The sequence below is a fragment of the Antrostomus carolinensis genome, unplaced genomic scaffold, assembly GCF_000700745.2.
Source record: "Antrostomus carolinensis isolate BGI_N321 unplaced genomic scaffold, ASM70074v2 scaffold53005, whole genome shotgun sequence".
NCBI classification, from domain to species: domain Eukaryota; kingdom Metazoa; phylum Chordata; class Aves; order Caprimulgiformes; family Caprimulgidae; genus Antrostomus; species Antrostomus carolinensis.
The window spans coordinates 1-23,855 of record NW_010318081.1 but is presented as its reverse complement, the minus strand read 5'-3'; the positions used below and the strand labels follow the sequence as shown (position 1 = coordinate 23,855).

The window sequence follows — 23,855 nt, the reverse complement described above, 5'->3', positions numbered from 1 at the left end:
ATAGGCAGTAGTCAAAATAAGCCAGAATTACGGTCTAGATATTCCTCAGAGAGAAAACAGCGGAGGTGATTTAATGCTTTTTACCTGCTGTGATAACAGGTCTATCAGCATTCTGCTCTCCAGGTTTGACTGCTCTATCACACAGGCATGCTTGAGTGCACTTGTTCACACATCCACACACCGAGCACATCTACCTTCACCCACTGACAAACTAACTGCCACCCCGTACTATCCACAGATTACAGAGATTCCCCAGGGCCTGGACCAAACATCATTGAATTTCCATTACCACAAATTAATCACTCCAGGCAAACACCTGGAAGTGGCCTTCCTCACACACAGTACAGCCCTTTCACTATCAGAGAGGATGGCAAGCAAACTGGTGGACTACAAACAAGATCCTGGGATTCCCACTGAATTCCTAGTATGGCCACAGCAAGCCAGAAAATGGACCCAAAACAAAAGCCCACAATGCAGTATGTTGTCAGCTTTGAAGAGGACAAACTCCATTCTTCTTTGTAAGGACATGTGGTCACATGCTTTTGTCACTTGCTGCTGACAGAGATTTGAAGTGCTAACATAGGTCAGAGTAAAATAAATTCTTCCAAGGGCATTTCACTACCTTAACACCAAAGAAGTTACATTATTAAGGTTCAGAAGAAAACCAGGAAATTAGACATCTCCAGCCAATGCTGTCATAGCTGCATGTAGGACTATGGGAAGTAACTTTATCCTGAACAGCAGGCTATGCTTTGCTTAAAAACCATTTTTGTTCTGCTCAAAGTACTTCAAATTGCTGAAGTCTACTGCATCTATTTATGAACGTAGCATTATACTGCTTTCTGTGTTTTGAACTGCCATATCTCACAGGCAAGGGCTTTCCTACTTAACAACCTCCATTTCTTCTAGAGGGTAGACCTGGGAGAAGGGCTAAGCAGATTTCACCAGCAGCTGTGCAACCTCCACATCACAACGGGTGGTGTCTGCATCTGGCTGAAGGGGAACACAATATAATTTCAGGCTATAGGAGTGTGATTTTTCTGAGCCGAAGGCTGGTGTGGTTTGAAATCTGGTGACCTGAAGCTCTGTGACATTAGTATTGATGTCTGTAGATGTATGGTGTCTACTCCTGACAACTCTTAACTGTAGAGAGCAATCACTGTGCTTTCAAGCCATTAGTGGAGTCTTGGCTCGCAGGCTTGGATTAGCTGGCAGCTCAGCTTTGTGTTGAATTAGTTTGATACAAACACAGCTATTAGGACCCATGTTTCACAGTTCTCAAAATATACAGTATAGTTGGTTGGACCTCTTCTTAATTGAACATATGCTCCTTTACCAGCAGCTTCCTCCTTCCTTTTCTACTCCACAGCAGGAATTATTTTGGGATTTCCACTTCATTTCCTATTTCAGTCATATGAGCAAAGATGAGAAGGTTGCTCTTGTGCCCATCCCTCACACGCACCTCACCAACACTTTCCAACAAGAGGAGAGCTGTTTCCCTCCCATTCTGCCCGAAACTCTGATTCTTGCAGTTTTCAAGGCAGGATTGCCAGTCAGTCCCGCGGTATTTCAGCCTGTTCCTTGACAAGCTCTTCCCCACCACTGTTGGTGGTACACGCTGCGAAGAGCAGCCACATGAGAACTGAGGCAGCCTGGCATTATAACTGGGAGGACTTCGAAGGGGACTGGTTGTGTGAATAAAGACAACTCACATGAGTAACAGGTTCTACCACTGGGCACTTCCCTTTGTTTTTAGTGTATATCCACATAGAATTAACAGCTTTCTGTAGGGCCATTTTAGAAGTGTAAATTCAGCTCTTGCTTCCAATATGAGGTGGGGGGCTCATAGTTTAAGATCCGCTTGCTGCATGCGTTCATTTACCTGACATCTGAGACCAGTCTTACTGGATGCTAACACACAGTGGAAAACGCAGAAACAAAAGTACACGTTAGATACAGCACGTTCTCATTTAAAGAAGCAAAGGTAAAAATGGGAAAGTATGAGCAAAGTGAAAATAACACATTTATTCAAGGCCATCCACTCTGTGTCTTACCTTCCTATGGGTCCCAGATCTCCCGAGTCCTGGCTGCCTGCATCACTGGGTGTGCTCACTGATTTCGAAGAGGGAGACATAGGGGTTGGGACTAAATAATGAAAATAACAGGTATCCCATGTTAACACATGCAGCGACTGCACTGATGAACAGCAGTGTCAGACAAATCAAAACCAATGGACCAAAATGATAGTGGATGAATGAGTAGGAGAGTTTGAAATGGTGAAAGCAAATAAGGAAGGAAAGAAAAAGAAAAGGAAGAGAGTCAAGTGAATTTTAAGTCTTTCGGAAGTGTTAAAACTGACATGAATTTAGACAGGACTGAAAGCCCAATGGGAATCTACAGCTAATTAATGGAGGAGATATCTATGGAAATAAAACAGCACTTGCTTTCTTGGCTATAGTTTAAATTGACTTGCAAAAGATTTTAAAAGTATGAAGAAATATCAGCGGCTTGCCTTGTCAAAAAACTAAGTGAACTTTTCTGGTAAAGTCAAGTAGGCAATAAAACAAGCATACTTTTAAAATTTTTAATTTAAATCAGAAGCTAGCATCCATCAGATATGGCCTAAGGCTACAGTGTAGATATGGCATCAAAAATAGAAGCTAAATAAGGAAACCCAGCTAAGTTAAAATCATTTCCCAAAGATGGTGAGAATACATATTAGTTTGCTCAGTGACCATGTTTTCTTAAGTAATTTAGATCATATAATTTTTCCATTTTGGGTGGGATATGATTTCAACACTCAAGGAGAATTTTCCCTTGGTTTAGATGCTATTTGTCCAAGTTGTAGAAATGATTTTCGCTTTGGCTTGCCAGTGCTTTTGAAGCATATTTCATGCAAAGGCAGTTTTGTTTCCTGAAACAGGAAAGGAAGTTCATAGCTCAAGGTCAGCCCGAGTTAAAGCTCTTCAGCAAGGAAATAATAAATAAAAAAGGTAAAAATATCTTGATTTCTTTTAAAATGGTTTCTCAAAAATATTTAAAATGCAGAGATGGCTCCAGTCAAGATTTAATGCAAGTATTCTTCAAAGCAGCCACGTTGAAAAAAAAACACAAAAAGGGGTTTTAACGCAATATCAAAGTTTCCCATTTGGTTTAAATCATGTGCATTTCCTTTTATAGATTTAGCAGAGTAAAACTTTAAACTATTTTGTTATGCTCTATAATGTATAATGACAGACTTGTCAAGAGATTTGGATTTTCCATGTGGTCAAACATTTCATGCAGATTCTCACTAGAGACTGTCACAGAAATGACTGCAGCATGAAAAGTAAATTCATTTTCATGACAGCCCTTTGGCAGGTTACAGGTATGTCATGGCTGTTTATGTGTTCCAGATTCACAGTGGGATCTGGGTATCATATACGTATGTGAAGGTACAATTAAAGTCTCTTTTGTGAGTGTATATAATGTGAGTGTAAAGCCTCCTAATTGTGAGTGCATATAATGGGAATGAAAGAGGACAAAATACTACTGTTTAACTAAAACAAATCATCTTGCATGTGAATTTTCATATTCTTTTGATAGTATCAAACAAAAAATAATTAACTAAGATAAGAATTTATAATTTCCAACATGAATATATGCATTTAGTTATTAATATGATAAGGAAATATTTCCTTATTTGTAGATAAAAATTAGTATTTTAAATGCTAGAGCATTAAAAATGTATCTGATTTTATAATATAATGATATAATTTACAAAACATATTTTATGATACATAAAAATAACCTAACCATTACCTGTCAGACAATTCTCCTGAGAATTGCTATTTAAAAGTTTCATTCACTATATCATAACTTATAAAATAGTAACTTTTCTTAATAAATGTTTTTTAATGCAAGTTATGAATTGAAATCTCAATTCAGAATGTCACAATCTACTTGCATAAGCCCCCAAGCAACTGTTAAGGGGCTTTCCTAAATCAGAGCTTCAGCATTTTGTCAACTTTGGAGTTTTTCCTAAATATTACAGGCAAAAATATCTAGGGATAAAATTACAGATCCAGCCCAAACGAATTTAATGACAAGGCTTGGTATCTCCAGAGGGGCCAATATTTCAGCTAAAATAGTGACAGTTATTCTGGATTCAAGGGAGAATAAAGTACAGGAAGGAAGGAAGGAAGGAAATTTCTCAGTTTAGAGACACCCAATAAGTGAGACAGAACTTAATTAAGGTAACCAGTATTCAGATATTATAAACGTTGCCACATGTATTTTTAAACCGAGGACTTCAGATTCTAGAACTGAAACCAAAAAAGAGGTTGAGTGCATGAAACCAGATCTAAAATCTACAATAATGATCTGATTATAAGCCTTTTGCTAGTTGTGATTTGTCTTTTTATTTCCCCTTTCCAGTTTTGCTTGATTTTAAAAGAAAATCAACGGGAGTTTCCACATGACTATGTTCCTCTTTCCTTAGCAAACATTTAATCTGAATTTTTGAAACAAAACTTGAGGCTAATGAAGTACAGCATTTATAATATTATTTTGTGGGTCATCAGATAGATGTGAGAGAAGATAAAACAGTCCATCAGAAAAGAAATCACTGCTTGTAAGCAAAACCAACCTGCATTACATTCATAAAAAAATACTGAAGAAATGAAACTGGTGTTTTTGGCAATGACAAGTACTCAGAATGTCATGAGCTGGTATATGTGAATGGTATGGCAGGCACTCAAACAGAAGAGTTCACTTCACTAATACAGCCAAAAATCAAAAAAGCCAGGCATGCTTTAATAGAAAGACTGCATTCATTGTGGCAGAGCTGAATGCTTTACAGTGTGCTTCTCTTAAATACCTAGAGGTGGTTCTGGGGATATACCGATGCTCTGTAACAAAGCTTCTGTCTCTCTTCTTTTACGGTCTAGGTCAGAATCCTCCTGAGCTGGCTCCTTCTTTTGCTGTAGATCAGCCTGAGTTAAAACAAAACAAAACAGGAAAGTTTAATCCACATATAATCAGCTCTAGCAATTAAGTGTGTAGAAAATATTTATATGCATCACTGCTTAGGTACACTTTGAAATTCACTTAGATGTGTTTAGATATTTTATAACTTCAAATAATTTATACTCTATATATCAATAACAATATATTTTCTTGAATGCATGGAAAAATTGATATTTGCAAGTATATTTGCAAGGATTTTTACAGTACACTGATGGATATCTTCTGCCTCTCACTCATCAGATACAACTTATTCAGCTGACATAAAAGCTGACCATAGAGTAACAGATACCATTACTTCAGTGATGTAGCTTAAGGCCTTACATTTGGTCCCAAGCACTTGTTGGCAATAAAAATACTTTCTCATAAGTGTCAACATGTAACAGGAGCAAAGGAAAGGCCTAACGTGTCTAAAATAGGATTCTGGCAGCCCTGGGCACTAACAGCAAAAACTAATGGTCCACAAGATCCCTCCCTCTTTGCTTAGATAACCGTATCTACTTGGAGCTTGCACACACTAGCCTCCTCCTGCTCTGGTCTACTGGGGCCTAGAAACAGAAGGAGCAACATCTGCATTAGCCAGAATCTCTTACATTTGGCTCATCATTCCTCAATGTAGTAAGGCAGAAGGAAAACGCTGATACCCCAGCCTAGTGGCCAGAGCACTCCCTTGAAAGACAGTCTTCTTCTCCCAGGCCGATGAGGGAACTGAACCCATGTCCCGCTTTGTAGTCTATTGCAGTAACCAGTAATGCAAGTAAAACAAAATGCAAGTGGTCGTGCCTATCATTTTATCATGTCTTAAATACAGCAATCCCAGCATAGTTCTTACAGAAAATGTCTGGTAGCATCTCCCTCTATACTTCGGATCCTAAGTTTGCTTCTAAATCGACAGATCCTATCTAATCTCCACACAGATTGCTGAAACCAGAGTGTGTGGCACAGGGGACTCGCACAGCGCCTCAGCCTGGTGTTGGTGTTGATGCAGGCACAACAGAAAACTATGAAGTTCAGGAGCATTGCCATGTTCTTCAGTTTGGATATGGCCAGGATGCAGAAGATCATTGCTTCTACAGACCACAACAAAGTTCAGGCATATTCCTGTGCTCAGCTCTTCCCCTGAGCTAGCCTGAAGTATCTCACAGTATGCAGGGTTGTAGACAACTCTTCTGCACCAGTGTACCTAAGAGAATGTTAGACTTCACTCCTGGAGGGCACCAGGCATAACAGTGCACCCCATTACAGTGCCACGGTTAGGCACCATGGCCTAATCTATACATCTGGGTGTCCCAAGTTGGATCCGGCTATCAGGGCCAATGGAAATTTCCAACCACCACAATATTTGCACGAGGCATAAAATCAGAGGCAGGGGACAAAGGAAAGGAATTAATAGCTTCCTCAAGCCATTAGCTTGGCTCCCTTCGCCCTAATTCATTAACAGGCTAGTAATGAACACTGAAAACATTAACATTTAAAGTTCTGCTTACAGAGGACTCCCCTAGTGACTCCAGGAACCTCACTGGGGGGTGTACTGGTAATTGCACAAAAATGGCTCAAATGAAAAAAGATTAAAAAGACAGTCAAAACTGGAATGCTGATTTCTTGGATCACATCACATTTCCACAGTAATTCCACGAAATTCATGTACAATATTAAAGTGTCAGTTTAAAAGGAAACCAGTTATTAGTAAAGGATAACAGGTGCTTTAAACTACAGTAAGTGTTGACATGTGAAGGAAAGGAAACATAATCACTTAATGCTTCTCTGACTTTGCATGAAAATGAATATCCACTCCCTGTCAATTCTCACCTCTATTCCACTAAGTGACTGAATAAAAAGAAGTACAAATCCCTTAATGAAAAACCTAATGCATATTGTCAAGGACAAATAAACTAATATGTCAATCAAACTTTAACAGAACTGAAAGACGCACCCATGCCAGAAGATGAAAATGCAATTGCAATTACGTTTTACTTTACTGGAGAATAATAATTGTAAATCTGTTACCTTAGCCAGTAATCAAGCTAGTCTTCAGAGTATAAAAATACTCATTTAGATTGTAATGGCTTTGAAAAAATGTAAGCCCTCTTTCTGTCCTTCCCCACTCTCCACACCCTTTGCATTGAAGGAGCGCCCAGGAAAAAGCATTGTGGTAAATCAATTTTTCTTTCTATACACACATACATATCATATTGTCTAAATCGTTGTCATCTGACAGTGCATCGGTTTTAAAAGCACTTCCCTCACTCCAACTTTCTTGACTAAAAATAAGCATTTCGATTTTAAGGTTAGACTGAAGTGGGTTTGAGGAACTCATTCCACATGACAGATACCTTGGGGTATATCATAGTGAGATGTCAAAACCTAAGCGAGCCTCTTCTGAAAGCATGAGCTATCTAAAAGGTGCTTTTGCATATTTACCTCTTTCTTCTTCCTTTCTTCCTCCTTCCGTTTCTTTTCTTCTCTTATCTGAGCCAAACGCTGCTTTTTGCGCTCAAGTTCTGCTTTTAAATCGCTTTTGTCTGACATTTTGACTCTGCTGGAAACAAAATTATGGAAACCAAGGTGAGAACAGAATTAAATGTTTTCCCTCTTTACTGAAAAAAAAAGAGATACTTAATTATACCAAAAATAGTGCTTCTAAAATTGCTACAAAAATATATCTGTATAAATACTGGCCCTTGGACTACACCAACAATGCAGAAAGCAGGATATTTGTTTCACAATTTTTATTTCCGCAGCTCTGCCAGACTATAGGACCCAGACCCTCAAATGGCTTTCAAGTACAAGAACTAGATCTGCCCCAAACAGACCCACATATCTTAGACAAGTAACAATTCTACTTGCAAAAACTGGAAACATGATAACATTTGCTTCTGCACATACCTTGAAAACTGCCATCCCAGGATCCCCTCCCATTCCACTGGTACAACCTCACATAGACCACCAGCTCCATCGCAGTACCCTTCACATATTCACCCCTCCAGAGAGCACCCTCACCAAGCTACGGGCTTTCCTGCACAGGAATATCCTCCATCCTTTCCAGGGAAAGATGGGCTATTCACCCAAAAAGCCTGCAAACAAGACACAAAACCAGGCAACCCAGCAAACCTGAGCTTCTCTTTAAAGAAGCAGCACATTGCTCTGATGACAGTTTTGCACTCAGATCATCTTTCAAAGAGGCAGGAATATTCCTGAGGTTAATATTCCTGATTTCACTCCAATCAAGCAAACTTGGCAAAAGTATTCCTTCTTAGTTACTAAAAGACTCCCGTGCCACTTAGTCTGAAACATAATTCTCTGTAGGACAGTGATATGAAGCCACATATGCTCTTTGTGTTTCAAACCTCTCTCAACCTATGCTATTGTTACCCCAGCCTTGAAAATGAAGAGTAAAGAGATATAAAGTCACATCACATAGAAACAGAGCCATATCTCTAAAGAACTTAGGATACCAATCTTTTTCTACAGTTTTAAAACCCCACCAGTGTTGCACAAATCCGTAACTTCAATCACAGATTATTCATTTTCTAACAGCAACATCATTATGGGCTGTTATCTAACTACAGAAATACTGATTTTCTTATTAGCATTTACTTCAAAAACAGTCCTGACTAATATAGACATTCCTTAAAAGAGTTAACTGTGCCTTTCCTATTAATTCACACATCACTGACCACATCCACCACTGCCACCCAGAATCAATCAGATCAATAGCAGTGCCATGTATACGCAAAGGAAGCCTATTACTTGCTTGATGCATGGGCAATTCAAACGGCAAATCTCCATTAACAGTAATGAGAACTCCACCCATTTTACTGCCTGGGTGGATAGATGTCTGGAGAGTAAATCTATATGCTAAAAATTATATGGCACTTTCACCCACCATAAAGTACTCTGCAGTTGTCAGCTTCCTCCTCAAAATGATAAAAGCACAGTTAGCCCATGATATGGAGGGTATTGCCAACAAACGTCACCTGCACGTTAAAAGCAACCTTGTCCCCAAGTGTCTTTGCAAGCATCTTCCTTCAATGAAAGAAAATAATAAAATGCAGAATCATAAGAGGAAACCATTCAATGCAAATGGCAGGCTTAAGAGGAGCATAAGGGATGCCAGAGAGGCCGGCACACCTGTATCTGGGTGTGCACCACACTACAGAGCTAACATTTCCCAGTCAAACTCCCAGCCGAAGCCCACCAGCAGAAGTTATGCCTGTCCACCTCACACCATCGCAGATTCTGCATACCTGGTAAGGTACCCTTCCACCCTTTCAGGGCCAGGGACTCCCAGTTCAATCCACAACAACTCACAGTAAATGGTATAGCTAGGAAGGACATTAGACTAACAAACTGGACCACTGGGTGCACTGCCTGCATGCAGAGGACATGCTTTTCTTTATTCCTCCATCACACTGGTCCTATTCATGGTGATAACATTTTCTATTTGAGAAAGAGAAATCAAAACCGTCAGAAAAATTGCATGTGATATCAAGAAAACTAAGCAGTGGCACCTTAAACAACATTAATCTGTGTGATGAGTTGACGTCAGCAAGCTATTTTTTATATGAGAAATGCCTGGAGAAGAAAACAAGCTTTTTAATGGAAGCAAAGGTTGTATTTTGCCTACTAATTTGCTCAGGATTTGTGAGTCTCTCTCAGATATGGCTGAAATCCCATTTGAAGTCATTTTCCTAATCTGTTGCACACATTTGAATTCTGATTATGAAGCTTCCCCTCAGAGCCCTTTGGACTAGATAGGGTTTGTGCATCCTTTTAGTTCTGCAGTTTGGCAACAGAGAGTGAGCTCCTGTTTCTATGCAAAACATATGCAAATACATTTTAAGGCTCATGACAGAAACCCTGAAGGTTTGGCATCCCTTTCAAGCTGTTTGTCAGATATCAATGAACAGCTTTATAAAAATTCAGTCCCTTAATATCAAGGAAGCTAACTAGCTTTTTCCCTGATTTGAGCATCCATGGTTTAGTGCCTGGCCCCTTCTTTACAATGCTCCAGTCAGGGCGATCAAATCCTATTATAACTTTGCCCTATTTTTAAAAAACAGATCTTAAATACAACAAAGACGATGTATTAAATTTCCTTCAAGGAATGTTGCCAGACCTGAGATATAGAAAGAAATTAATCTCGAGTTACTTTCATCCTGCACATAATAAAATCATGCCTTAGCCCCCCAAACAGTTTACCAACCTTCAAACTGGTTAGTGACAATTTTAGCACAAACACCAAGGGTATGTAACCACATACCCTTTCTCAGATAGTCAGCAAGTCAGCAGTGAGCAATGAGGCAAGCGTGCACATCACTCTCCCTGGCATTAACCATGGAGTTAACATTCCCTCTTCACTACTGAGAACAAATCTCTAATAATTGCCATTCTGAGTACCAAAAGGCATGCCACGCCAAGAGAGATAAAGGCAAACAGTAAAAATGATTTACTTTTAACGTTCTCTGTGGTGCAGAATGACAGCCCAAGGCTTATGTATGACCTAATCTTCTCCAGCCTGGGAGAAGGCATTGGTCAGAGGGAAACAGTAAGGAGCACAGCTTGTATTTAAATCACCTATCTGGGAGAAGGAATTCGTAGGAACAAACACACTGAACACTGCATCAAATGTAGAAATAGTTCTCACTGCAGGGCAGCAGCCTAGGCCTCTCCTCTTCAAGGGAGATGCATAATCTTAGATCAGTTTTTATTCTGTTTGGCCCAGTTTACTGTCAAGTGACACAGTTCTAAAAGAAAAAAGAGTCCTCCCACTCCAGAAGACCTTAGTTATTGCGATGTAGCAGGATACGTGGATGTGAACCACCTTGCACAGACAGCACTCACTCACACCCCTAATACTCTGAGGAAATTTTCCTTTCTTGGAGCTACTGGAGAAAGGAGCCTGCTCCTCTTGACATGACTTATAATGAAACAGACTGCTGTATTTCAAGATGTCAGTCTTCCCCAGACGCATTAAATATGCCCCAGAGTCCTCTTTTAGGCTTGGAAATACAGCCAATTCCACTTAAACATCAAAGGGTCACCAGACCCACCAGAATGACAGTCACACAGGCACCTACAAATTCAGTGCTGAGGCTTCTGAGGACTGCTTCCTGGGACTTCACCATCTACTGGGCTTACCTCACTAAATCTGGATGCTCACAGTGAAGATGGAGAGCTATCCTTAGAATCATAGAATCGTTTGGTTGGAAAAGACCTTTGAGATCATTGAGTCCAACCGTACTTGTCCACTACCAAACCGTATCTCTGATTACCTCATCTACCCCTTTTAAATACCTCCAGGGATGGTGACTCAACCACTTCCCCAGGCAGCCCGTTCAAGCACCTGATAACCCTTTCAGTGAAAAAAATTTTTCCTGATATCCAGTCTGAACCTCCCTTGGCACAACTTGAGGCCATTTCCTCTTGTTCTGTCACTAGTTACACCTGCCTCGCTACAACCTCCTTTCAAATAGTGGTAGACAGTGATAAGGTCTCCCCTCAGCCTCCTTTTCTCCTGGCTAAACAACCCCAGTTCCCTCAGCTGCTCCTCATTAGGCTTGTTCTCCAGCCCCTTCACCAGCTTCGCTGCCCCATCAATGCAGGTAAAATCAAGAGTATGGGTACCCTAGGATGTGATTCCACTTTTCCTAAAGCAGACGTCTAAAAGTAGTTAGGTGTGTCCCAAAGCCACCAGTTCCTCTCCAGTGGTGATAAAGGGTCCCAGGTGATAAGTTAAGTTCTAGAAATCTCCATTGTAAATGTCTCAGACTGTGTGAGAAGAATCCTGTCCTTAATATGCTCCTGGCAGTTCCTTTCAGCTTGTCAGTATATGAAACAAGATCTTTGAAAGACCATTTACATTAATCTTAAAATAATAATGGAGTTTGCACAAACTTCTCTGCCACACAGAACATATGCAGAACTACCCCACTAAGCTTATCACACAAGTAGTGACATCTCACAGCCATTTAATTTGTGGCAGTGGTAAGCACATAAGCGTGGAAGATGCAAACAACAACGTTTTACCCTTGACTGGACTAAAAGCCATGCAAGAACTTTTATAGGTATAAGCCAACAAACTTATTACAGTTTTATAACAAGCTACAAGGTCTTTATGATTCTTCTCCAAGGTCTTCTATGATTCTATGATTTTTATCAATGATCAGTATCACAATATTTGAGCAGATTTCTTTTAGCTATTTATATGAGCACTTAACAGCAGAAATAGTCACGGGCATCTAAAAAGGTTTACTACAATTGCAGAATCAATAAATTGATAGTTGCTAGAGTAATAAAACCACATTACAGAGGTACAAAGAGAGGTACAAAGAGTTACAGAAGTACAAAGAGTGGCAACACATGTACATAGCTTGGATTAAATACGAGAAAAAATAAGCGTGAAGTGCCCAGTGTATAATGAATAAAATAAAAACAAAGACAAAGAAAAGGATGACAGTGCACACTTTCTATAAGCAGAAAAAGAAAATAAGATAGAACATCGCCTTCCTCCTAAACCCTGTTCCTTATATCTCCTTGAATAGCAGCTTGTCTGTGTGATATCACTGAGCTCATCTAAAAAGAAACCTAAGTTTCCAAATCTGGTAGGAGATAAAAAAGTCTACAGATTTTACTGCTTTTTGGTGTTTGGGGGATTTTTACATGCAGCAGGCTGCACTAGAATAGAACTACCTATATTCACCACTTCACGAGCCTCAGTCTTTCCTGTTTTGTGACTTCCTATGTTGTCTTTTTCATTATTATCTCCATTGCAATTACCAAAGGGGTTCATTAAATACTGTTACATATGGCATTAGTCATCCTATACAACTAATTATAAATAATTGATTCATTAATATACTTTTCTAAAATAAATAGGCAGGATCTAGTACTTGTAGATGCTGTACATGTATTATTCATATGCCTTCAAAAAGAGGCAGTTACTCTTGAGTCCAAAACTGCAAAATGTCTCTAGCTTGAAAGGCAAAGGAAATTGCACAATAAAATAAATTACTCAGTGATTTTTGGTTTAAAGAATGAGTTTATACAGTGAGAGTACTATTACTATTGAAACTATTATATATGGAAACTATTATATATTTTTTCCTAATGGAAAAAATTATGTACTGTATTTGTCTCTATTTTGTACAAATAAACACATTTCCTACAGTTAGGAATATTACACATATTTTCAACAGAAAAAATTCCCATGGGATCTACCTATGACTTTTACAAGTGTAAAGTGTGCATGCAAAGTACGAAATTGTACTAAGCAGACAAACATCTTTGTGTGCAAGAAACCAGAGGGAGCTGTTACCCTAGCATAAATGCATTCTAATCCATGGTATTCATTTGAAAATAACGTTTGAAACACACTTCAAATGGGCAAGAGGGGCTAGAACCATCTTCTTGACAACAATTTTTAAGTAAACATATGAGTACCTCCTTTCATCATGCATCAGAATTTGTACTTGACTTCAGTCGAATATCATAAACACTTCTCCGAAATAGGCATAACAATGTTTACAAAATCACAACAAAAGGAAAATATTTGCAGCTGCAAAAACTTAGCATTTGCAGTATTTTAAGGAATCTCCTGTGTGATGAATTCAAGGAAACATAAAATAAAATTGGAGAGACTAAGTATTTTTCTCCACATAACCTTGAGGCAAAGCAGCCAGGGTTTTTACACTGCATCTGTGTGTTTATCTATAAATAAAAATGGTTGTTAAGTGTTAGATTTCAAGGAATGCACCATTTCTATCTTTCAGCTTCTGAATATTTTCCTAGCAGATGGGCAAAGGTCTTGTACTTTGTTCTGTAAAGGTTTACAAATCACAGCATCCAGAGATTTGGTTCTGTGCTTCCTCCTGGTTGCTATGCAACAGGTTGGTGCAGCTCTAGCCTATTTATTCTGAGGCCGACAGGGTGTAAGATATGTACCCACAACTGCTCAATTATACATCCCTTACAATCTATTACTATTTAATCTTTTCACTCTTGTTCTTCCATAATGGCCCTTCTACAAAATGAACTCAGTTACAGCAGAATTACAGGGTATCTACAAAGCAGCGCATGAGCAAAGCTCTACTATTGCCTATTCTTCTGGCACCAGGCGTAGAGTCAATGAAGCATCACCTTCTCATCATCCCATTCTCTCATGCTCCTTTATCCTCTTAAATTTACCATGACCTTTTCAATTCCAACAAGCATAGGTTCATGGAAGAACCATCAAGGTTGAAGAGAACAAGCTGCTGGCAACAACTTGCTGGAGATAAGGAAGAAACATATGACATTCCAGCTAAGATTAGAATGAATTTAAATACTACATACTATTAGGTCTCTCTAGCAAAGCTGCTGCCCATTGCCCACCAAATATCCTCCCTTTATATTGAGGTTCACAGTACTGCCTGCATGTATCACCTCAAAGAAAACTGATTTTATATAGCTCTTTTCAAGTATCTTGTATTTTCCCTCAATAAGCATTAATGAGCACAGTTTTGACTGCACAGTCTCCAATGTGGTGCTGGGAGATGATCCTCAATGAAGCAGCCAATACTGATTTGTATTTCCTCAGGATCTAACTCAGCAATCATTCCACAGTTATGAAGAGTGGATGTTTTTAACAAAACAACGAATTGCACACTTGACAACATTTTGGTCTTGTAGAAGACAAGATTTCTAGGTATTCTTGGTCAGTTCCCTCTCTATCAGCTTCTGTTTCCGCTATCTTTTACTGTTTGGCTGCAGTACAACATAGGGCTCCGTGTGTGGCTCTGCATACGGCTGGGAATGGACTTAACACAGTTCTGAATCTTTGTGACTCTACGTTCCCCACACATTAACCAGTCTTACTAGTTGCTCTATGTTATATTCTGTGAATTTCCCACCTTGCTTCAGAGAGGACTCATCAGGACCCAGCAGGATAGTTTAAAAGAGTTTTCTGACATTCAAAGACAATCAAATGCAAGCTATGAGTTGATAAGATTTTAGAGATGGATAATGTGAGAGAGATAACAGAATCTAATTCTCAAGCTGCAGGTCACTTACCTAGAAAAAAAAAAGAGCTCTATATTTCATATTTCTGATTTCAATTTCTTTTGTATGTACTTCTTATATAAAGCTCAGATTTCAATGCTATCTGCTGCTATCATTGATATCACCATTTCTACAAAACCTATACAAAGCATCTGGTTCATCATAACAGTACCAAAGTGCCTCCCAGCAGTATACTTAATGACTTACTAAGACCTAACATAGAATTTCACTTCAAGATGTCTCCTAGTCAATCCTGAAGTGGAACAAAGACTAATTTTCTTCATCTTGCAAACATTTCAGACATTAAAACACATGCTTCCAATCCTTATGGGGGGGTAAAACAGCCCCTCTGACTTTTCTACCCTTTACCCTCCTCAGATAACCCTAGTGGCATATGGCCAGCAAACCAACACTTAAAGCCATTTCCCCAAACATGAAAAATGCATGCTCTAGCATCTGCTTCTTAACCCAGTTATGACAACTGCCAGACAGACATCAAAGAACAAGCTATGCTGCCAACATACAGGTTTTGCTGGAAGACTTACCCAGACATCATTTCTTTCTTAAAAACAAAATGTTTGCTTTGCAGCTGATGTTTGTAAGGATGTAATTAGGCTAAAAATATTACACATTGTACATCAAGCCACCTAAAAATTTAGAAAGCCAGAAAGAGCCTGGCTGTAAGAAATATGCAGAGTCTCTCATATGAGATCTCCTAATTTTAAGGAAGCAAAGTGGAAGAAACACACTATCATTCCCCTTGTACTTCCCAGGCTCCCTTGGCTGTACTGACAAAGCAACCTGAACAATCAGAGCTAGCCTTAGCCAATCATCCCTGCTGATCCACATAAGTGGAAAAAGATATGCCAAGAAAAAATGCAAGATGATAAATGCAGATGTGTAACAGCATAATTTAAAGGACATCTAAAGAACTGCAAAGAACTTGAATATGAGAGAGGACTGAGAAACAAGAAGTCTCTGCCTTCCATTTATCTTCTCTGTGCTTGAAGTATTCCAGCCAAATGAAAGAAACATGTTGGGGTGGGGGGAGGGGGTTTGTGTGTGTTTTGGTTTTGATTTTGGGGGCTCTGGAGGTTTTTTGTCTTGAGAGGACTGAAACCCACCTCCTTAGGGTGACTGCTGGTTAATGCGTGAGAAAGACCAGAGGATTGGAGATGGCATCTTAGTCATTGAAGCTATTTTCTATTAATTTATTCTCTGCAAAGATTCACTGGACCAGAAGAAGCAGATGCAAGAGAGCGAACATTAGTCCCTAACTGAGGCCCCTGAGTTCTAGTCTTTGTTTCAGGGTTAGTTTATATTACACGCAATGACTGTTTAGTTTAACATACAATGCTGTATTTAGTATTTGGAGTCCAGGACTCCTCTTTCTGGCTGAGTGCGCAAAGCAAGGTGCTGAAGAGTCCCTTCTCTTTTTCCCACATGCTGTGTCGTGCCCATAGAATTTTAATACTTTAGACTTATGTGGGGCAGCTTCAATGGGAAAGACTGGGAGGGTGCCCACCGCAGGATAGCTTGCTGGTTAAGAGCACAGATGAAGGCAAAAATCTCATTAAGCGAAGGCAAAAATTACCCTAGACTCCTTTACCTTAGGTGGCTCCCCTTAAAACCAGGGTGTACTATAAAAGGGAGCACATGCCGTCGGCTGCAGCTCGGCATGGAGCACCGTCTGACAGATGGGCTCATGAAACACAAACTAGATGAAGCAGCCTAGGAGAGAGAGACAGCGGACACGCAGGCTGTTGAGTCTGGGGGTTCAAGGGTAAGAACACATCCAGAAGCAGAACTCTGAAGTGAAAAAGGAAGTTTTTAGAGATTTCATGTGCTTCAGGAGCTAGGTGACAGCCAACCAGAGATTTTTGAGGACTGCAATTTGGGTTTCTGTTTCTACAACATTTTGTCAGTCTAGATTTATCTGAGCTTCCCAGCCACCACAAGAACTTCAAGTTTGGGAAATTCAAGTACCTGTCCCAGGTTCAGATGCGGGCATGCTCTGCACCTTAGCACAGCCTCCTAGCAAGGCAAGGCTGACTGCCCATGAACTCTTCTCTCCCATGCACACACGTACCTTTCAAGTGCTCTGGCTTCCACAGAGAAGAAACTTGGTAAATGGGCTGACTGAGAGCAGAAGCAAAGAAGTCCCCAGCCTAAACGATGGGGCAATTGCATCTCTGGAGTGTACTGCAGGACTCCTCCAGAAGTACGCCTCAGTGCATGACTCACTGTGCCAGGACCTCTGCTTCAGAATTTGAGACCAGGACACCAGTCAGAAGCCACCAGGTCTCTCAAATGAGGAACCTAATGCTATAGATATTTTTGGAAAAATAAATCAACTTTTACTAGTGGTTCTCAAAATATAGGACCACTGGTGGTCCACAAGGCAATCAAAATGGTCCATGTCTGGTTTCCAGCCACATTAAACTGTAAAATATATGGGCTTTTTTGTTCAAATAAGTCTTGAGGATCAAGAGGGGAATGTAGTTTAAAAAGTCTACAAATCATTGCAATATCGTAACAGAGAACCAAGTAGAATCGAGGAGTAAGTGGGAGTTAGCCCTTAAGCAAAAATTGACATTATGTGATATGAGAAAGCACAGCAGTCTTATTGCTTTATAGATATATACAGTTTTTTAAGAAAAACAATACAAAAAATGGGAGGCCACTGACTTTAATTATACTTACGCATAATTCATCACTTAGTTTAGTGACACCAGAAACTTTCTTGAGAACTTGTAATTAAACTTTAAGAACTTTAATTAAAAGCTTACTGAATCAACACAGGAGGCATGATCTTAATTTTAAGACTTCAAAATCAATACTGGTATTGACTAATATTAATATTGCCTTATATTATAATTTTGTTTGAAAAGACTCTCATGTTTGCATGTCAATGTTGCTGTCTATAGTTTTTTACTTCCCTGTCTTCTGATTTATTGATAAGCAAACAATAAAAACCAGTAAGTGTTACGTACATAAAGGAAGAGCTGCTGTAAAAGGTGTGAACATTAGTAGTAAGGTTGCAACATCTTTTTTTTCAATCTTAGCCCCTTCCAGAGAATGTAATTTACTGTCACCTTTTGAGTTCTATGCTTTAAACACATGAGAAAAAACCTAAAGCTCTATAATTTATAATTATCAGAAAAAAATAGTTTTGAATTTACACAGGGCATTTTTAATAATTTGAAGAGGCCCATAAAGACTGAGAAACTAGGTGTTCCTGTGTTTTGTTGCTATTAATCAACTTTCTGTGAAAAATAAAACATTGTGGGAAATAATGGGACAGTTTTCCCAAAGGCTCTTTCAGTAGAAACAGAGAAAGGCATCACTGGGTTTTTTTGTCTCCAGTACAATACGCTCCTAGCACATCAGCACAATTTTTTTGTGTTATTATTACTACCATGGAGATAGTGAAATGCAGGAATACAACATTCACAGGTTTTGCCAAATGCAGCAGATTACGTACACAAATAGCTAAGTGCACACTAGGGGCTAAGATTTAGGCCAAATTTCTTGTTTTATTCTAAAAGGTTATAGATTTTTAAGCCATTCATTGTAAAATGCTCCACACAGCTTACAACCCTACATATATATAACATGAACTATCCTTTCTCTGTTTTTTGCAGAAATAATTTGTGTTTCTAGGCAATGAAGACTGGCAGAAGTTGACAGTCTATAACAAACTGCTATTTGTGTGCAACAAAACTCTGTGAGCAATCAGAGCTAAAAAAGGACAAAGAAAGTAAAAATTAATTTAGGGGCAAATTGAGATCTGAAATCCTTTAGGATTATGATACAAACCACCTTCTGGTTCGGCAACTGTTCAAAATGTAACTAGAAAAAAACTTGACCAAAAAACCCAATGTCATACAACTTTCAATAGTGTGATTAATGAAAACGGTGATTCTTTTATATGACTTAAATAGAAGACAAATATGTATTATGAAGCATAGCCACTTTGCTATGAGAATCAGAGAAGAAATTATTTTAAATGCTTAGTCAGTGGAACAGTCCTTAAACCAGGACAGACAGGTTTAAATACAAGGAACCATATTAGGTAGCAGTCTGTTTTGTTTTGTTTTTTGCTGTCACCCTGTTTTGTTAAATATTTTAATTTCTGAAAACATACAATAGCAATCATTTGAAACGTCTTTGCCCCAGTTACCAAGTGACCTGATAACCACTCTGATCCTAACAGTGGTGGCCTAATGTGCAAAACATGAAACAAGGGCATGCCTTGAATAGTATGGATTTAATACTGCTGTCTATGCACTTTAAAAGCTAAGATCTGTGTTAATGGATATCGAATGGAAGGGCTGAACAGTTTAAAGCAAGAGAGATCCATATTTTCCCTGCATGTAGTCTAGGATCTACGGTGATTAATTTTCAATATGAAAACTTCCAATACTAAAATAGCATAGTTTGGGGAAAAATAGCTTTTTCTGTCAAATTCATCCTGAAAATATTAGAATCAAGCATTAGAAAAGGCTTGGAGATATTGATACAGATAGATAAACAATATATCCTCCATTATACTTATTTATATGCAATCATACTAGGCAGTTTTGTATCTTTGCCTTATTATAACTCCCTTTTGTTTGAACACAAAACATACCATGTCTTTCAGCTGGAGTGAAGTGAAAAATGAGTAACTGAGGGGCAGGATTTGGAATTACTTGTACCACCCTGCAGACAGGAGAAAAGAACAAGGAAGTAAAACCAGTTCCATCCCAGGGACAGAAGACAAAAGGGAAGGGAAGACAGTGAGGAGGGAAAAGGGCATTAAGACTTGTACTGAGGAACAGAGGAAAGGATAAGCCTCAGAGAATGACAGCAAGAAGGAAAAGAAATGAGAAGAGGAGGAGATATAATTAGGAACAAAAAACTATGTCCTTAAAAGATTCCCTCTGTCATTCCCCGGAAGATTGTTTTCTGGGGGCAGTAAATGAGCCCCCTTCCTCTGCTGAATTACTCATTGATTATGCCAAGCAGGGACAGTCAGCCAGCACCTGAGGAATACAGAGGGTGGAAATGCACTGCTCCAGGGAGGTTTGCTCCTCAGGTTGATGTAACCTGTCTCTCCAGGTCAGGCAAGTTGATCCACATGCATGGGAGAAGTGTTAAATATGAAAATAGGATAAAACGTACTTTTACGCTATGATTAACAGCCAAGAATCACAAGAGTCATCTGAGCAGTGATTACTCATCAAGTAACACAGGTCAAAGCAGCAGTTACACAGGACCTCATCCAAAGTCTGTTAAGTCAATGCAAGGACTCTCATTGGCTTCAACAGTCTGGAGATGTCTCTTGGCTTTCAAACAATGTACAGAGGTGACTCCTGCCATCACTCTAGAGGCTAGATTCACCACCAGAGAAATCACAGACAAATTCCTCTTACTGTCAGCAGTGATAGGGCTGAGTCCTCTGCCCTTTAAACTTCAGCACAGAGTTATGGTGTGCTGCTCACAAAACACTTACAGAACTGTCATTCCTGCTCTGTGTCTTCTGCTGTGGCAGTGCACTCCCAGACGCTCACCAGAATGCTTTTGCCTCAAAAGGGGGGAAAAAAAAAAGTGCTGAAGAAGCACAGTGGAAAAAAAGAGGGGGTATAGTGTTAAGCTCAGGAAGAGTCAGGACACCACAGCTCTCACAGGTGACCAGAGGTGTCTTGTGTCGATGGGATCTAGCGGCTCCCATGTCAGTCTGCTTCACAGCTTCCTGCAGCTTCTGCCATCTGCCTCGAAGTAGCCATTTCCCAGAAGAGTTGGCAAGATGATGCCACCTAAAATGAACAGTACTGGAGGAGCAAGCTCATGTACATTGCCTTATTTTGAGTGCCTGCAGATGGCCAAGTGAACAGCTCCCAGTGTCATGTCTGACTAAAAAGAGCTAGCACGGTTTTAGATGGAGAATTACCAAGGAGCAAAAGGGACATATTGTGTCTATCCGAGACTCAGACTGAGCCAGGGTCTCAGGCTGCAACTGCAGCTTTTCAGACTCTTTTTTTCAGATTTTCCAAATTTTCTGTTTTTTTTAAAGCAGTATCATTCCTGCATTACCATTTCTGCCTCCTTATATAGGTCAGCTGAGTGTAAGACCATACAATCCCTCATCTGAAAAGCAAGCCCCCTTATGGACACATAAATGTATATTCACCTGTATAATTTCTGTTGCTCAGAGGAACTAAAATAAGCTGCACTGGCAAAAGCACAGTTTTACTAATACAAGATGCATCTGTACTAAGGGCACTTTGCCAGCATATTCCATCAGTATTCCTGCCGGAAAATGTTCCTTTTACATGCAGACTACATCTACAGTCATTATAGTTTGTTTCATTTAATGTTTTTAAAATAAAAATATGAAAATATCAGATGAGTATGGCACTGAGGTCATGATGCCTGGCTACAGCCGCAGAAAGCCTGAGACCATACTTTTGCAGATATTAATTTCCCCATGTACCTCAGTGAGGATTTCAGCGTCAGCTCTAACTTCCTCGAAGATTAAAGCCCGTGGGCAGGACAGGGAGGATCCTTCTGTTGACATCCTATCACCACTTCCAAGTAGCAGCTTCGTTTGGCACTAGGCATCAGTGACTCTGAAAGATCCCTAATCACTACTTCTGCTGTTGATCAAACCAAGCCAAAGGAGCTCAATAGGGCACTTGAGGCATAGCACTAGTTAATAAGCTTGAGTAGTCTCAAGACCATTAACATATTTTAAAACTCTGGGAGAAGAAGTCAAGTTTGAGGAGCTGCAAGATATCACAGGAGTTGGTGAACCTTTGAAAAACAGCAGTGCCTTTCTATACTCTCATGGTTTTCTATTTTGCTCCCTTACCTTTTTCCCTCCCAACCCATTTCACCTCACTGTCCAGTATCCTGCAATGATGAGACCTCTACCACAAACCACTGTGTCCAGCTCTATCTAGTATTTCCTCTCTGTCTTCTTGCAGATTGGAAAACTGATGGCGACATGGAATGACTCTTGAAACCTGTCTTACAAAAGAAAAGGAGACCGAGAGACTTGATCTATTAATTTATTTGAAAATAATGCAGGTAAGTTCTTGCCACATCACTTAGAGTACCTACACTGAAGACAGCTGCTAAAGTAAGGCTTTTATCTACAAAAGACGTAACAGGAACCAGGAACCTGAAGCTGGAAAAACACAAACTGGAAAACAAACAAATCCATTTCAATAATGAAAAAAAAAACAAAACCAGCCACTGAAAGGCATCACAAAGGAGGGCAGCTCACTGCCCTTCCTCCTATAGAAAGACCTGGAAGGTCAGTTTCTTAATTTAAGATCAAACGAGTATTTGCCTGACTATTCTTTGAGTAGTGAACTTTCTAAATTCTCAGTAATCACTGCATGCATAGGGTGTGGTTTATTGCTGCTCCTTTAAAGATTCCTCTCTTAAACTGTGGATGAGGCAGCACGGCAGTTAATGCATTTTTAGGGTAGCCTAATTTGAGGCAGAGGTGTTTACAACTAGGAGAAATCTAGCTACTCCAACTCTAAACAATCCCTTGGACCTCCACATACCTGGCCTGCAGAAGTCTTTCAAGGAAGAAGACAGCAAGTCCCAGTCCTCAAAAAACTCTATGCACAGAGAAGAAGGTGCAGAAGGTGCAACACATTTTGTATTTTCATGGACTATAAATGGCTGGTTTGGGGAAAACAAAATGAAGCAGAGGATGGTTATCAGAGTGAGCACTCCCAGGGGTGCAGCCCCCAGGTTTGTGTTGAAGAAACTCATTCTTGCTGAGAAATGCTACACAGAAATTATAGAAGGAATTTTATCCACCTTCACTAAGTGTAGATACTGTTACTAGAGATGTCCTCTCAAATGAGAAGAAAGTAAAAAGAGGAACTTAAGAGAATCAGAAAATAAAACATATAACTTCTTCCCATTAACTTATCAAGAACAAATGAGGCATTTCAACATAGCACACTGGTAGTAACAGAAATAAAATTCCTTGGTGGCTCTGATAATACCCTCTATCAGGAGACAGACAGCCCAGGGATCTGAATTTCCATTCTGAAACAGGTTTTGTAGTACTGTGCTTCACGATATTTAGAGCCATTTCAGAGGTAATTTAATGTCCTCATGCAGAAGCGAAGAGCTGACAAAACCCTGTATGTCAGGATAAATTACCAGGTGCAAGTGCCAAAGCCACGTGCCAACTTCATGTCAGGTCCTTCCATCTCATCCCCTCCTATAATAGCAGGTTAGATTGCTTGGTCTGCTGACAATCCTTATTTTATACATATTCACAGTTGAAATTTGTAGTTTCCATCAATGCCAATATTGACAGAAAAACATACTTTGTTCCAGCCAGTAAAACAGGGGCTTTGTCTAGGAAATATCTAGGGGCCTTATGATCTCTGCTGACCCAGGGGGATTCCTGGGGCGATGTGACCGTAACAACATCCTTTTGAAAATGCATTTCAATGGACTACTCGTGAAAAGAGCCTCTCACTGACTCGCTCCTTCTCTCAGCCTTTTAGGGAATTACCTTAGGAACGGGAAAAGGTCTAATTCTCCGTCTGCTGTCGTCACGGACTTAGGTAAACCCGCTGCCGCTCACGCTGTGCAAAGAATTAAAAAAGGGAAACTTTTTCCCACCCCCTTCGCTTTAAGCGAAGAGACACGAGCCGGGGACCCGCGGCCGCCCCCTGCGGCGGAGCAGGACGGCGAAGGGGCCGTGCCGGTGCCGGTGCCGGTGCCGGGAGGAGCCTCAGGGACCGAAGCAGGTGCCGCTGAGGCCGGCGGGGCTCACCGCAGCCCTCCCC

At 39.9% G+C, this 23,855-nt stretch overlaps 1 protein-coding gene across 1 annotated transcript; it reads right to left on the bottom strand.

Annotated features, from left to right (window-relative positions):
• Nucleotides 1-2,054: 2,054 nt before the first annotated feature.
• Nucleotides 2,055-7,533, bottom strand: LOC104525578 (cytoplasmic dynein 1 intermediate chain 1-like; the record flags this gene model as incomplete). Its single annotated transcript, XM_010168774.1, has 3 exons — nucleotides 7,426-7,533; nucleotides 4,859-4,973; nucleotides 2,055-2,145 (listed from the first exon to the last, which is right to left on the bottom strand). Coding segments are annotated over exons 1-3 (314 nt in total), but the record flags the coding sequence as incomplete, so codon positions are not given.
• Between the last annotated feature and the right edge of the window lie 16,322 nt (nucleotides 7,534-23,855).